The 16,676-nt window shown below is 36.0% G+C and overlaps 1 protein-coding gene across 1 annotated transcript in view; it reads left to right on the top strand.

The window, feature by feature from the left end:
• LOC107702955 (kinesin-like protein KIF1C) overlaps positions 1 to 16,676 on the top strand; it is a 51,919-nt gene that overhangs the window by 12,618 nt on the left and 22,625 nt on the right. The window contains exons 2-8 of the mRNA XM_016505424.1: positions 2,296 to 2,429; positions 8,101 to 8,177; positions 8,592 to 8,771; positions 13,351 to 13,416; positions 13,589 to 13,767; positions 15,038 to 15,149; positions 15,224 to 15,301. Coding sequence (XP_016360910.1) covers positions 2,324 to 2,429; positions 8,101 to 8,177; positions 8,592 to 8,771; positions 13,351 to 13,416; positions 13,589 to 13,767; positions 15,038 to 15,149; positions 15,224 to 15,301 — 798 coding nt within the window. The 5' untranslated portion in view covers positions 2,296 to 2,323. The remainder of the gene's footprint in view (positions 1 to 2,295; positions 2,430 to 8,100; positions 8,178 to 8,591; positions 8,772 to 13,350; positions 13,417 to 13,588; positions 13,768 to 15,037; positions 15,150 to 15,223; positions 15,302 to 16,676) is intronic.

Genomic DNA, 16,676 nt, shown 5'->3' with positions numbered 1-16,676 from the left:
GGCCAAAAAGTTGTCAATGGGAAGAAGGTTTACCTTCCAACATGACAATGACCCAATGCACACAGCAAAACTGAGCACACAGTGGTTGAACAAGATAAAGGTAAATGTCCCTGCATGGCCTAGTCAGAGTCCAGACTTAAACTTATCTATTCACGAACGGCTTGTAACACTCCAAAGAGAAAGGAAAACTTGAAATTGCATCATATGACCCCTTTAAAATCAGTGGAATGACTTGAAGACTGCAGTCTACAAACACTCACCATAAAATTGAACTGAACTTGAGCAGTTCTGCAAAGAAGAGTGGGCAAATTAGGCATGTGACGGTATCAAATTTTCACGATCACGATATTGAAATTTAGTTGCAAAAAAGTGTTGTCGTAAAGTATAACAGGTTTAATAACTTTTTTCTTATAAAAAAAAGAAACTGAACATTTAAATACAATAAAGCAATACACAAAAAATGTATAAAGTAAATAATTTCACACAGATTAAAGTGCAAAAGAACTATAAAGACCAATTGGTAACAACTTACAATAGAATCTCATTAGTTAACCTTAGTTAATGCACTAACATTAACAATGAGCAATAGCTACATGTTAGTTCATGTTAGCTCGATTTCATTAAATAACACAGTAGCAACTTTTGATTTTAACGACGTGTTATTAAATATTGAAATTAACTAAGATTAATGAATGTTTAGAATAATTTTTCATTGGCAGTTTATGTTTTACTAATAAATGTACTAATGTTAACTAATGGGGCCTTAATGTAAAGTGTGACTGAACAATACAGAATCCAAGCATTTTCAAACAATATCTAGGGCATGTTGTAGTCCAGATTAAAATGTAAAAAAGTTTGAAAATAAATAGCCTATTAATAAGTCTAAATATGTAAGTATTTGGTGCTGTGATGAGCACCATAGCGAATACACAAATCTGAATGGCTGTTTAAATCATTTAAATAGTTTTCAGCAAAGCTGCTTTGTTTCCTGGGTAACGGCTGCATTTCTGCTGTGCAGCGCCACCTGCTGTCTGAGAGAGAATATGCGCTTTCATTCAGCACGTCAAGCGCTTCTCATCCGTGCTTGTTTACATGAGAGTGCGCAGCGGTGTTGTGCATCGTGACCAGTTGATGGGACAAGTATTCTTAAAATGCATTCAAAAAATCAGACTAATTTGTAATAATTATTCACGCTATTTTAAAGTGCATGTTCATTATCATGATATATCGCATTACCGAATACCGGCACATGTCTAGGGCAAATAAGTCTAGATGTGCAAAGTTAGTAGAGACAAACCCCAACAGACTAAAGGTTGTAATTAAAGCAAAAGGTGCTTCAACAAAATACAGACACAAGGGGGTGATCCTTTTTCCAACTCGGTGATTCTGTTTTTTTTTTTGTTTTTTTTTATGACATGTTGGTGGTTATCTGAATATCTTTGACTTGGATGTTATAAGTTGCACTGAGTAAATACAGCTGGATAAAACAAAAACTGTGTCCGTCTTCATTTCAGGCTGCAAAGCAACAAAATGTGATTATTTTAAAGGGGGCTGATGCTTTGCTATACCCACTGTACACACACACTCACACACATATAAACACACATAGTTTATAATCACCTATATGTACACTGTTAACATAAATGCAAGGGGGTAAAAATAGTGTTTAAAAAACATAATAAAAAATAGTGTTTTCACACATGATCACTGGCTGTAGGTCATCAGTAAATGAGCGTGCTGTTTAAATGACAGTGTTTCCCAAATGAAATAAAAGAGCTGTCAGTTTTGAATGATGTGTGTAATGTAGAGAACTGTGTTTAGAGTTTTGCAAAAAGTTTGTTTTACAATAGAAAACTGAGTTTAAAGCACGTAATGGTATGTATTTATTCTGAATATTTGGCTAAGTTTGAATGGCCTTCAATGGCGATAAATGCTTTTTGTAGCCAGATAGTTACAGCATCTAACAGCATGGGCTAATGTCATGCCAACCAGCAAAACTTTGACCTCTTGGTCATAACGCAGTACTGTTTATTAAATTTCTGTATTCAGTTGTAGTGCATTCTTTAGTTTTGCATTCCGAGAAATGGATTAAACTGTTGAAGAATAGAGTATGTTATTTCTCAGCATTTCACGAGTGGTTCATGAATATCGTTTGTAAGTTAACCATTGCTTCACTTGTGATTCAGGTGCTGAGTAGGTTGGCCAGCAGTCTTCTCAGCATGTAATGAGTCATTCATGAATACCGTTGAAATACCGATTTTGTGAATTTTGGACATTGTTTCACTTGCCTTTCAGGTGCTGAGTAGGTTGACCAGTAGTCATCATGGCGTCTTCCTCGGTGAAGGTGGCGGTGCGTGTGCGGCCTTTCAACAGCCGAGAGATAAACCGAGGAGCCAAGTGTGTGATCCAGATGCAGGACAAGAGCACATGTGAGTGCAACACACACACACACACTCTCTCTCTCTCTCTCTCTCGCTCTCTCTCACACACACACTCTTTCTCTCTCTCTCTCACACACACACACGCTCTCTCTCTCTCTCTCTCTCGCTCTCTCTCACACACACACTCTTTCTCTCTCTCTCTCACACACACACACGCTCTCTCTCTCTCTCTCTCTCGCTCTCTCTCACACACACACTCTTTCTCTCTCTCTCTCACACACACACACGCTCTCTCTCTCTCTCTCTCTCGCTCTCTCTCACACACACACTCTTTCTCTCTCTCTCTCACACACACACACGCTCTCTCTCTCTCTCTCTCTCGCTCTCTCTCACACACACACTCTTTCTCTCTCTCTCTCACACACACACACGCTCTCTCTCTCTCTCTCTCTCGCTCTCTCTCACACACACACTCTCTCTCTCTCACACACAAACTCACACACACACTTTCTCTCACACTCTCACACACACACTCTAACCCTACCCTAACCCTAAAGGTCCAGGATAATTCGAGTTCTCGTGATATGACCCTGTTAAATCTCTCTCCATCCTTTACTAGTCACTCTCCATGAACTTTTCCATGGTCATATCCAAAAATACTTGTCTCCACCCACACGTTGAAATGGGGAATTTCTGAGAGTTAGGAAAACACAGTCCTGAACCGCTGTAAAATCCTGTCGTTTGCGGCAGCTGCCAAACCTCACATTCCCGTCTTCCTCTACACAGCGTTTCCACCTCACTCTCTCTTCCACTACAGACTGCTGTTTGCCTCCCCCACCTCTCTCTCTCTCACTCTCTCTCTCTCTCTCTCTCTCTCTCTTTCTAAAGAATCTGCCGGACTGGCAGTCTGTTTGCTTTGACCCCCTCCAGCACAAACACTGAGCTGTGTGAGCTCAAGGCAGCAGTGCTCATTGTTACCCAGCAGTGCTTTATTCTGCTGGGGCCTTTGGCTTCCTGTTAATGACCCTACTCTCTGTAGTTTCACTTTTACACCCATCTGAAGTTGATTACGCCAGTCTGAATTTTAAAGAGGGCAATACTGATCCAGATCTGTGCATTGTTTTAATTTTTTTAACATCAAGTTAAATATCCGTCCTTGCTAAAAAAGCAAAATCACTGCCGACCAGAGCATGCAGTGCACTCAAAATAGTGGTGAGAGGAAAAGATTATTTATCACTATTTTGACTCAATTCTGAAGGATTGCAATTGTGTTCATTTCTAACCACAGCTGTATGTCGCTGTGGCACATCTGTGTGTGCTTGAGACAGACATTTTCTGCTCACTGTCATCTAGACGTTCAAGTTTGGAAAGGTTGAAGCAAATTATTGTGTACTTGGCTCTTTTCACAGCCTGTGAAGCATATATATACGCATTTAACGCACCCCATCCCGGTTCAGACCTGTGTGTCATCTTACATTGCATGAAGTTACCGATGAACATGATGATGACTGAATGCGTCACCTAAAATTCAAAATATGAGCAAAAAATGTCTTTTTTTGTCTTATATTTATATTTTATGATATAGTTCAGCAATATTACACAAGCAAGAGTGCTGTTTTTTCCTGAATATATTAGGGTTCTTTGAAATCCATTTTATTTTTTCCCAAATTCTGTTTTCTTCCATTTAAATTTCTTTTTTTTTTTGGTTGTAGTACATTAAATTGTAGTAATCAAAAAGCATGTGTAATTAATTGAAATCGTTACACTTACACAGTTTAATAAGTTTATTACAAGTTTAACAAAAATAAATGTTTAAATAAATCCTGTGAAATTTAAATTTTTTCTGGTAATCAAATGAAGGCATAAAACTAATTTATAATCAAATAAATAAAAAAAAAATTTGCAAACAAAGTGCTGCACAACAGAGGTTTATGGCTAAAATTAAAACACGGAAGAAGAATTTGGATTATTCCTTCAAAATAATGCTTTAAATATATATATATATTTTTATTATTATTATTATTATTATTATTATTATCATTAATGCGTACATTCTACTGTACAACATAAACATATTTCTGTCACAATTTCTTCAAGCAAAACCAAACTTTTATTTTGACGGGTTGCCATGGAGACCTTAACTTCTGTGTGTGTGTGTATAATATGATGATAGTTTTTTTTTTCTCGAATTAATTGGTCAAATGCTCATGAAGAGACTCTTAGAGCAGCTGGAGATGAATTTCATGTGTTTATGTCATCCTTTAGTGAGACGGCAGAGGCTGAAAACACTTTGAGCGTTCATTAAAAGTAAATAAATAAATAATAATAATTCAATATTCAATAATAAAACAATAATGCCCATTTAACACCCATTGATCTCATAGCATTATTTATGCAATTGCAGTGTAAATGCATTCATGCCACCTCTGAACAGTCTGCGTAAATATACATAAATGCCAATTCAGATGCAGCTTCTGAAAACAGTGTTATGGCCACATTATAACCTTAAATGTTTATGTGTAATAAATTCTATGCTGAATCAAAATATTTCTATTTTCCAATGCTTTCAAAGCTGCTATTCAATGCTTTTCTCAATTAACAAAAAAATGAGTTAACTTCTGCGAGCGTGTTTCTGATGCAACGGCTGAGAGAGTGACTAAATTTGACTTCTTTTTGTCTTCTTACTGCAGTAATTATTTTCTGTTTCTTTCTTTTTCCTCTTTTGGTAAGTCTATCATGTGTGTGTTTTTTTTGGGGGGGGGGGGGGGGGGGGACCCTTCAGTGCATTTGTTTACTGCTACATAGCTAATTGTGTTTCTGTCCCTTGTTCTAGGTTTTTTTTGTATCTTTTTGTAATGTATTTGAAAATGTATAAATAAAACATTAAAAAAATTATAAAAATAAAACACTTCATACTGACGGGGGGGGTGCTTAAAAACTCCTCCTAATTCGCCCTTCCACAAATTAGGGCCTTCATAAGGTCTTAAATTGGAGCAGAAAGTCTTAAATTCATATAGTCATGGCATTAAATGTTGCATGCACTACAAACAAACAAGCAATAAATAAATATATCCTTTTTTGAAAAAAAAACAAAAAAAAACACTTTGAATTAAGTTGATTTTTCTGAGTCTATTGTCAGAAATTTGTTCTTGTTTAAGTCATACTCAAATACTCACTTCATTTTGATCAATTTCTCATAAAACAAGAATTCTTATACTAAGTCATTTTGCTTCTAAAGTGAATGTATCTTAAGAGTCTTTAGACGTTTGCACTGGAAAACGAGACATAAATCCTGAGGGAGAACCTCACTGAGTTGTCATTGTGGGCAGGGTCTGGTAGGGGTATCGTGTCAAAGGTCGTTCTAAAGCTGCTGAAAGAAATGTGTATGCAAGGGAAGTGCTGTGGCCCTGCAGTGTTTGCTGAGCTGGGACGCTTCCAAGATCATTATAGCGGCTAGACAGGACTGTGTGTTGACATGACTTGGGAAATACTATGACCTAAGAAAAGCTTGCATTCTCATTCACTTCTCATACACGCACACACTCATTCACTTTTAAGAAGCAAGGACTGCTTACTTGTAAATGTAAATAAAATGCAAATAGTTCTGGCCTTTTAATGCTGATTGGTCGGTACAACATTCCAGATTAGAGATGCAGCGATTAACCGCGCTTTAAAAGGTCACGGTTAATTAATCATAAAGGCTCATAAAATCGTAAAGAGAGAGAGATGACAGCTGTGTGTGTGAATTACCTGCATCTGCTCGTCTCTCTACAAACAAAGCTGTGATTTACGTTACTTCAAACAGTGATATTACCCCCTCACTGCTGATGAATATAATGTAGCGATCCAGTATCTAAGCTATTTTATTAATGAAAGTCAGCGTGGACAACAAGTTTCTGTGCTCCTGGATGTTTCTGTGTGCGCAGCGCGATCCGATCTCACAAACCAAAATATAGACATGCTTTTCTCAAGCCACATGTAAAATCAGATGAATTATTAAAAAGATGAATGCGTATGAATGACAGTTGATTACAATGATAGTTCAGTTAATTCCCCTTATTAGTAACAGTTTCCCCTGGGGAATAAATAAAGTTAATAGCCTAACCAACAAGATTTTTTTCACCATGTTTCCAAGTTCTCTAGCTTAGGTCCAAAAGAAATGTAGAAAGAATGCACAAACTGGAAACACTATGCATTATGCAAAACTTCACGTGTTATGAATTGACTAGTCTGTGGGTTGAACCATTAGTTAACTAGTCTGTTCAGGGAGACCTGTATAATAGGGCTGTATCGTTAGACGTGCATTTATTTTGAATGTATGGATGCTAGACACAACGTTTAAGTTTATTTTGTATAGCACTTTTCACAATTCACATTGTTTCAAAGCAGTTTTACAGAAAGTCATGTCTGTAATGCTTTGCCATCGAGCCAAGGGCGATATGACGATATAAAGTGAGGATAGACGTGATCCTCCGGATTTAGATCTAGCTATATTGTATTTATAGTGCTGTCTAGCACATATACGCCTGAGCATTCAAAAGTGATTAATAAGGCACTCAAGATAGTGCTTTATTGTGAATATAGTCATGGCTGAAGTGGTTGCAGGAACTCCACTGTTTTCATGTTCCATGCGCTTATGTGTCTCTTTATTTCATTTACACTAGGGCTGTGCAATTAATCGAAAAACAGTTTCAATTTCGATTTTGGCCTCCAATGATTATGAAAATACTATAATCGAGATAAAATTATTATTGCGCCCCCTTTTCCAGCGCTGCGCTTTCATTCCTCCGTAAAAGCCCAATTCCACGTGCAAATCAGTAAAATCATGTAACGTGACTTTTGCAAAATGGGACGTGCTTGATTTATAGAAGTATATTTATTCATGTTTTTAAAAGCGTTCCTGCTCCTCAGGAAGATATATGTGCTCAGAGACGGAACAGAACACGGACATGCAAAGTCATCTTTTAGCTCAAGGTGCGCGCCTAAACGGCTGTGCACACTGTGCACACACTGCTCTTGAGTGAAGGACTTTTGTAGCTTTAATAAGAAACAAAAAAGTTGAATTCTTACAGTGAAGACTATGCTGTTTTATTTTACATTTGATTGTTAATTTCTGTAGTAGGGTGTAAACTGCTTGAGACTTGCATAAAAAAAAACATTAAAGCACAGTTTGTTTCATTTGTATCTTTTTGTTCTATTGTATTTGTCCCTTGCTTTTTTATTACTGACAGTTTAATTATTTTCAATAATTTTTAGGACCTTTTGTTTGTTCGTTTGAAATTCCTTTGGTCTCTACAATGTAGATGTCATAGCAACCTTATTTACATTATATATATATTTGATATGTATCACTATCTTTAAATAAATCACTCATATAAAGTTTTGGTCATATGGCCACCTCATAATCATGTTAAATAACCGTGATTACAATATTGACCAAAATAATCGTGATTATGATTTTTGCCCTAATCGAGCAGCCCTAATTTACACTTACATAACATTTCATAGTGTGAAGTTTCATTTTAATGAGGAAATTTGGGAATGAAAATACATGAAACTAAAATAGCATAGTATATTCTTTTCCCCAAATTTGCTCACTAAAATGATTGTGATGTTATTAAAAGACAGGGATTTCATGTAAATTATAATTTACTTGTTTTTATGTAAATGCAGTTTAATTAAATGACTGTCACCAATACTGTGTGTCTATGTTTTACAGGTATTATTAATCCCAAGCAACCCAAGGAAGCACCCAAGAACTTCACTTTTGACTATTCATACTGGTCACACAGCTCAGTAAGTTTGAATACATCACACAAAAAAAAACAAGTATAGCTGCCGCAATATTTTTAATTGCATGAACCTGTCAATAAAGCAGCTTTACGGAAAGGTATACTGTAACTTCATGCTGTAAGGTCTATAAAATCCCTATTTCATCAAATACATGATTGAAAATCATGCCACAGTTCATTCGTCTTATTCTGCCAGTGAGTACATCAAAGGCAACTGTGGCAAGAAACAGAAAACTCAAAAAAAAAAAAAAAAAAATTATAACTTCAGATGTTTATTCTTGCATGTAAATGCAAACGGTACACAACAAAAGGGTGCATCACATCAAGATGCAATTTTATGTATGAAATACTAGCATTGATCTTCATCAGACATTCATCTGAACACAGAAAACTCCCTTTTTCCTCTGTGTGTTTGCAGGAAGAAGACCCATCCTTTGCATCTCAGGGGAAGGTGTATCAGGACATTGGTGAGGAGATGCTGCTTCATGCTTTCGAGGGCTATAATGTGTGCATTTTTGCTTATGGACAGACTGGTGCAGGAAAGTCGTACACAATGATGGGAAAACAGGATCCGGGGCAGCAAGGCATCATACCACAGGTATTTTATGCAGATAGCGTGAATAAAAGCTTCTTTTTTTTTCTGTCCACCACAAGTGAAATGAACAAAGCGATGGAGTCAGTATATATTTGATGTTTAATGTGTTGCTATGTAAGATTTCACTATGGAAGACAAAAAAACAGAAGCTATTTTGAATGATGTAGTCTGAATGGCTGGTCTATGTTAAAGGTGCACTTAGTAATTATTATTATAATTTTTTTTTTTTTTTCGCTAATTAAAAAATTGTGCACATCTGAATGAACAGAACTTAGGAAATGTCTTGGCATGAGGAATCGATTTTTTTGGTTCTTTTTTTTCTTTTCACATACTGTATTATTCATTGTACCAAAAAAATACTGTAGGTTTCAGACACCAGAATTCCTCCTCACTGCAAAAAGATCATTTTTAGAAACCAAACTGCCAAAACAACATTAACCAGCCGTAATGGTGGGCATCTGAAAGGAGACGTAGCACCAAAACCAGCCGTTTAACAAATATGTGGCTGTTTTTTCTACAAAAAACGTACTAAAGGTATAAGTAAACTTCAAGGAACATACAGTACTAAAATAATAAAAAGGCATGTCATGACCACTTTAAAATGATGTTTTGCATATTACACCAGTACTCCTCTAATAAATAATGATGTGGACATGAAATAATGACTTAAGTCAAAATTATTTTAAAATCGTACATATATAATATTGTGTGTGCGTGTGCGTGCGTGCGTGCGTGTGTGTGTGCGTGCGTGCGTGTGCGTGCGTGTGTGTGTGTGTGTGTATACAAAATTAAATCACTACGACAGTATTACTATAATATTAGGTCCTTCTGTTTAATTTTCAGTACAGTTGATAATTGAGATGTAAGAGTTAAGTTTGTAAGTCCTCTGTGATACAAGAGGTATAAAAGGTAGCATCAGTTTCATTTATGCCGATGAGCGGCCTGATTTATAGGGTTTCCATGAACGACGGTCAACAGTTGATAAAAAAATAAAAATCCCTTTTTGTTTTCTCCATAGAGGATTTTTAGTGATAAATTCTAAACCTTAAAAACAGACCTGTTGTGGTTGTTAATCGATGACATACGCTTTTGTTGAATCCATCAGCCTGCATTGTTTCGGCTAATTTTAAATCATGTTTAACAGAGGAATTTCTGATAAAACAAAGACTTATCTTATCTACGACTTAAAGTCGTCATGGGAAAAAATAAATAGGAACCAAGAAGGAAGGCTGCTGAAATAGTGGACAGTTGCACTCCATTAGGAAATATCAGACTGCCGAAAGCCCTGATTTGACCAATCAGAATCAAGTATTTCAGAGAGTCATGCAATAAGTATACTTGAGGCTTGTGTGCAAACGTAATTGATTGTGTATAATTGATAAATGATAATTGACCCTTTGCCGGGAGTTTGATTGACAGGCGACCGGACCAATCATAACGCCGAATTTGAACTTAAAAAATGGTGTGTATTGACGTCTTTCTGCGGTCGAAACAAGATAGCTTCTGATGTTCACTAATGTTTATTTCGTGGTATAACTAGTCAAGAGGAAGAGATGATCGGTTCACGAGCCGCTTGAACTGAGGCGCTACAGTGATCTGTCACCACACGTTAAAGTAGGGCTGGACGATATAGCTAAAAAATTTATCAACGGTATAATGTTTCATATCGTTCGGTATCGATAATTATTGACATTTTTTATAACCTTTTTTAAAACCAAGAGCAATAGAATTTTTTTTACATTTAACCACTGTATTTTTAAATTAACTCAATTTGAGACAAACAACAATTTTTTTTGTTTTAACAGTCAAACACAAAATAAAAATTAAACAAATATCTCATTTCTAATGTTTTATATGAAGATTAAATAGGTTAAACTTTTGGCTTGTCTCCCGAGGGCGCAAAGAGCAAAATAATGCAGCACATTAAATTGTCAATTGTTAAGTTACAAGGAAGTAACGGTCTATAAAAAAAAGTGCATTACGTCTAAATTAACTCATATAAATCAAATATAATTTCGTAAATTGCATAAACAATTATGAACAAAACAGCATCACGTATTTATGCATTGCTTAATACAAAGAGCCGAATCGCTCATCACACAGACTGCATTTAAAAATATATATAAAAACGTGCATTACGTCTAAATTAACTCATAAAAATCAAATATAATTTCGTAAATTGCATAAACAATTATGAACAAAACAGCATCACGTATTTATGCATTGCTTAATACAAAGAGCCGAATCGCTCATCACACAGACTGCATTTAAAAATATATGAGATGCAGTGAAAATGAATAAACCTTCACAAATTCGTGACATGTTTTCTAAAAGTTTAGACTCTTTTAACTTTGCATGGCTTTCTATACATCTCTTGTGTGACGTGAGTGCAGCAGTCATATTTGTCCGTCTAAAAAAATGCGCTGAATATGCGTTCTATGTGAATGGCTTGGTTTCGGTTTTAACCTAATCAAGATCTTCTACGCATTGAGCTTCTATATTTCTCTAACATTTTGAATGAATAACGCAGCAGCGGTGCGTCTTGTGGGCTAGACTAACAAAACATTAAACTACAACGTCACTTACATCATCATCACCGCATCTCGCGCGCCACTGATGACGCTCCCTGACGCGCACCTAACATTTGATTGTACTATTTTTGCATTCAAATGCAAATGTTTATTTTAAATTCGACTAATATTAATTTTTTTATTCATAATCTCCTCATCACAGGCAGGCACAGCACTCATGTTCGTGTTTGTGCTGTCTGCGTCACTCATAGCACGTGCCTATATCGTGCACTATATCGAACATGTTTTATATCATTATCGAAAAAGGTGTAACGTCGATAAATATCGATACCGTTTTATTGCCCAGGCCTACGTTAAAGAGCCACAAACAGTGTTCATTGTTTGAATTTCTTACAAAATGACAAAAATCTGAATGCTGAGAGCTGTACGGTGGCCCAGTAGTGCACAACACAGTGAAATCTCCGCAACACAATAAAATTAGCACAACTCAATGGAAATGGTCCTATGCACACAAACACATATATTTGCATGTAAGCTAACGAGTGTTTAATAATGAAGTATATCGGGGTTAGGGGTATAGGTGTATGGAGGGCTTTATTGTCCCAATAGCGGCATCCATTTAATACTTTTAATAAATAAAATAATTTACACTCTACATTAATATTGCATCCTGTTAATGTAGAACAAAACTGAGGTGCAAACATCTATCTATAGCCTATAAATAGTATCTAACTATTATTTTCACTTAGTGCAAACACTGCATCCATAAAATACTTTCTATTGTCACTTAGTGTAAACAGCATCTAAAATATGCCTTCTATAAAGGCGTAAAACTAACATGCAAGCTTTAAATAGTGGTAATGGACTAATGAAACCCTAATTTTGAATAATTTACTATACCTATACCATACTCTTGAACTTGCACATATTTTTACAGTTGAATTAATTTCATAACGCTGTGCCTCGCGGCCACGTAAACGATGCTTTAAAGCTAAAATTTGGGCTGCATACTAGAGTTAATGGTCTAACAGTATTACTAATTTTAAAGAGCTTTTACTGCACCAGGATTTTTAAATGACACTTTAAATTTGCATGACTTGGCTAATGGTTTTAATAAAATTGGTACTACAGTAAAATGCCCAAAATTTGAATTTTGTTAGTCCTTAGTTTTAACCATAGACTGTATAAAAACATGGACGTAGTGTCCGTGACGTCACCCGTAGATTTCCGAAGAGCGTTTTTGAAGCTCAAAAGTGGGCGGAGGCGGCCGTCGCCATCTTGGCAGCGCGTCACTCCCGGATAATCGAAAATGGGCAAAGAGGCGGGAGCAGGTTGCTGAAGCCACGCCCACCTAGCCCGACGGTGGTGGTGGCAGCAGTGGCAATCCACCTGTCACTCAAGTGGCCACGCCCTTAATTATGCAGAACTTTAAGGCTTAATATAATTTAAACGGATGAGTTATAAAAAAAAAATCACCCCCCTCAGTTGTCATGAAGGGCAAAATTAGCTATATAGACCAAAATCTTTTTTTGAACCAGGCTGTAAACATGTTTTTTTTCTGCTGTAAAGTTGGGCATTTTAACATGGGGAGTCTATGGGATTGACTCCCTTTTGCAGCCAGCCTCTAGCGGCCAGTTGATGAATTACAGTTTAAGTCACTTCCTTGTTTTGTTTCACGAGAGAGAGCGGGAGGTTGCCGCTTGGTTTTAACGCATCCTCTATAGTGGCCAAGAAAGGGAGCGCGAGCATTTCCGTTGTGTTGTGCACTACTGGGCCACCGTAGCTATGGCTTGTCGGACGTAGCAACAGTAACCAAGAGCGACGGGTCTTTGCGAAGGGTCAATTGTGTTAAAGATATGCATTCATAATAAACAAAATAATGTAATAAACAAAAAACATAATTGGTCCGTTTATTAGGGAGTAGTTGGTGGCTCGTCAGAGGTACTAATAGAAATTACTTCAACTACTTGAAGTAGTTGGTTAATTCTATACTTGAATTGAATCGAATTGAACTCTCATCTCTCTCATTGTGTTTCATTTTTTCCCCATAGATGTGCGAGGATTTGTTCAGACAGACGGCAGATAACACTGACCCTGACCTGTCCTTCTCTGTTGAGGTATGCTTGAGTGCATTTACAGTGTTAAAAGAATTGCGAGAATCGTTTGATGCATGGCCTCATAAAGCATGCGAGTTCAGATTAAACAACAATTTCTGAAATAAAATGAGCGACTCCTTATGCATTATACAGTCAATAAAAGATCTGATATAATTCGATGTCTATTTTTTAGGTTTCATATATGGAGATTTATTGTGAGCGGGTTCGGGACTTGCTCAACCCAAAAAGCAGAGGGTCCTTGAGGGTCAGAGAGCACCCGATAATGGGCCCTTACGTAGAAGACCTCTCCAAAATGGCAGTTACCAACTACAGTGATATTGCAGATCTCATGGACACTGGCAACAAAGCCAGGTATTATTAATTTCAGCATTTAATTGAAAAAAAGCATGTTATTCTGTTTGCTCAATGAGCTCATTCAAATAAGATGCAAATTAAAGGCAAACAAATGAAGCAAAACAAAGATGCTTTTCACTGTGTGCAGAACAGTTTTGAAATAGCAGCATTATTAGAAGTGCAGATAACAAAAATAAATACATTTACCGGTTACGATAATAATAAAAACAAAATCACTAGCTAAGGACAGAAACACAAGGCCTGTGCATGAACAAAAATCTAGGCAAGAATGCTGAGGTATTGCCAACATAATTTCTCACATTGCTGTGTTGGTAGTTACCTTCTAATAACCAACTAGATGTGTTATTCAGGCTATAAACATGTTGACAGTTTACTGACTAACTTAACTAGCTTAGTGAGATTCTCTTTAAACACGCTCTAGTATGACAGTAGTAGTTAACGTTTTTTTTTTTTAATTGAGCTCACATAGCTATATGTCTGAGTTTGCATACTTGTGTGAGGTAGGGCTGAAATAATTACTTCTAGACAATTGTAGACAATGATGCATTTTGACCACAGAAGCGCTGCAGCGGTGAAAAGTGACTGTTGGACAGCTGGAGCTGTCTAGTTAATGTTAAAGCATTAATGCTTTCATATTAAAGCAATAAGCCCCAAGAAGCCGTGGTTTACAGTGAATTTATAACAGCTAAGGGGTGTTGTTGGGTACGACGCGAAGCGAAGTTAGCTGTTATAAATTCACTGTAAACCACGGCTTCACGGGGCTTATTGCTTTTATAAAACGGTTATTCCATATACGTAGTATGGTTTCACAAAATAAAACAGAGCAAATGAAGTGTAATGATATTAATAAAAACAGTATTCTTCCACCAAATAATGTAGCTCCTCAGAAACAGTTGTGGTTGCAACAAAGTGGTTGCAGAGCAACACACAAACATAAACAAAGGTGTATGTTACTTTGTAGAGTCATTTACAACAGCTTCGAACGCGGCTCAGCCAATCAGAATCAAGCACCGGAACTATACGCTTTATAAATCACATTTATTAACTTGTATAACTGTTCAAATACGTTTGACAAGTGTTTAGGTGTGCATGAATGAAAACTGTGTGATCTTGTTACACACATTACTTTCATGAATATAATAACACATTAATATATATATATATATTATATAATGTTGTTTTGATTTTGTAACCGACTACCTTATTCTTGTTCTGATTACATATATTACTTTGATTAAATATATTATTTGTTTTCTGTTACTTTAAGGACGGTTGCTGCTACTAACATGAACGAGACCAGCAGTCGCTCGCATGCGGTCTTCACCATCCTCTTCGCTCAGCATCGACATGATAACATGACCAGTCTGGACACCGAGAAGGTGTGTGTCGGGCATTTTAAAACACTCGTCTGTTGCTGTTCTGCACTCAGTCTGGTTTCTCGTCTTCCGTTCAGGTGAGCAAGATCAGTCTGGTTGATTTGGCAGGAAGTGAGAGAGCAGACTCATCCGGAGCCAAAGGCATGAGGCTGAAGGTCTGTCAGATCTCATATTATTGATACATCCCATATTATGTCCTGAGGTTAAAAATTGGATGTCGAAAACTTTTCTGCAGTTGAATGACTCCGAGTCAGAGGTGCTTGTAATTACCCCGTGTTGCCCCAGTAGTACTAGTCCTTATCTAATAAAGTCCGGAAATAGGCCCGCAACCTAGGTGTAATTTTTGACTCAGAAACTGTCCTTCGGTGCAGATTACTATACAAGCGACAATTGCAGATGAAAATCTAATCAAAAACAAAAAAATCTATGGATTAGGGCAACTCTTAAAATTTGGTATGAGTATAAAATAAAGGATCTTTATTTACATATGACTCAGACTTTAAACCAAATTTGTTAGAAATGCGTTTCAAAATATGGTCTAAGAAAGGGATTAATTCATTTATTATTAGATTTTCAATCTTTGAAAGAAAGATTCCATTTAGAATCTAAGGACTTTTTCAGATATAAAGCACTTTGTAACTTTGTTTTGAAAGGTGCTATATAAATATAAAACAAATTATATATATAAGGATGTATTTGTTTGATCAAAAATACAGTAAAAACAGTAATATTGTGAAGAGTTACATGATCCTTCAGAAATCATTCTAATGTTCTGATTTGATGCTCACTTATTGTCAGTTATTATTGGTGCTCAATTATTAATAATGGTTCTTATTTATAATGTTGGAAACAGTTTTTGCTGCTTAATATTTTTGTGTAAACCATGATACATTATTTTCTGGATTCTTTGATTAATGAATAGAAATATTGGAATATTGGAGATAGAAATCTTTTGAAACGTTATATATAAATGCCTATACTGTCAATTTTGATCAATTTTAAGCATCATGCAATAAAAGTATTAATTTCTTAAAAAAAAAAAATCTTACTGACCCCAAACTTTTGAATGGGTAGTGTATCATTCAACATTGATAATAATCAGAAATGTTTGAGCAGCAAATCAGCATATTAGAATGATTTCTGAAGATCATGTGACACTGAAGACTGGAGTAATGATGCTGAAAATACAGCTTTGATCACAGAAATAAATTACATTTGAACAGATATTCACATAGAAAATAGCTATTTTAAATTCTAATAATATTTCAGAATATTACTGTTTTTACTGTATTTTTTATGAAATAGCTGCAGATTTAGTGAGCAGAAGATACTTTTTTTAAAACAATACAAATCTTATTTTTTCCATATGTTTGACCGTGAGTGTGTGTGTGAGTGTGTGAGTGTGTGTGTGTGTGTGTGTGTGTGTATATGTGTATATATGAGAGGAAGGGAAGTTTTCCGGTGAATCATGGCTTAAATCGGACATGAGTCAGACGTAACACTTTTATCCTTTTTTTTTTTTTTTTTTTT

The sequence above is a fragment of the Sinocyclocheilus anshuiensis genome, unplaced genomic scaffold (genome assembly GCF_001515605.1).
Source record: "Sinocyclocheilus anshuiensis isolate Anshui unplaced genomic scaffold, SAMN03320099.WGS_v1.1 scaffold238, whole genome shotgun sequence".
Taxonomy (NCBI): Eukaryota; Metazoa; Chordata; class Actinopteri; order Cypriniformes; family Cyprinidae; genus Sinocyclocheilus; species Sinocyclocheilus anshuiensis.
The sequence above is the reverse complement of the archived record's forward strand: the minus strand, read 5'-3'. Positions and strand labels throughout refer to the sequence as shown.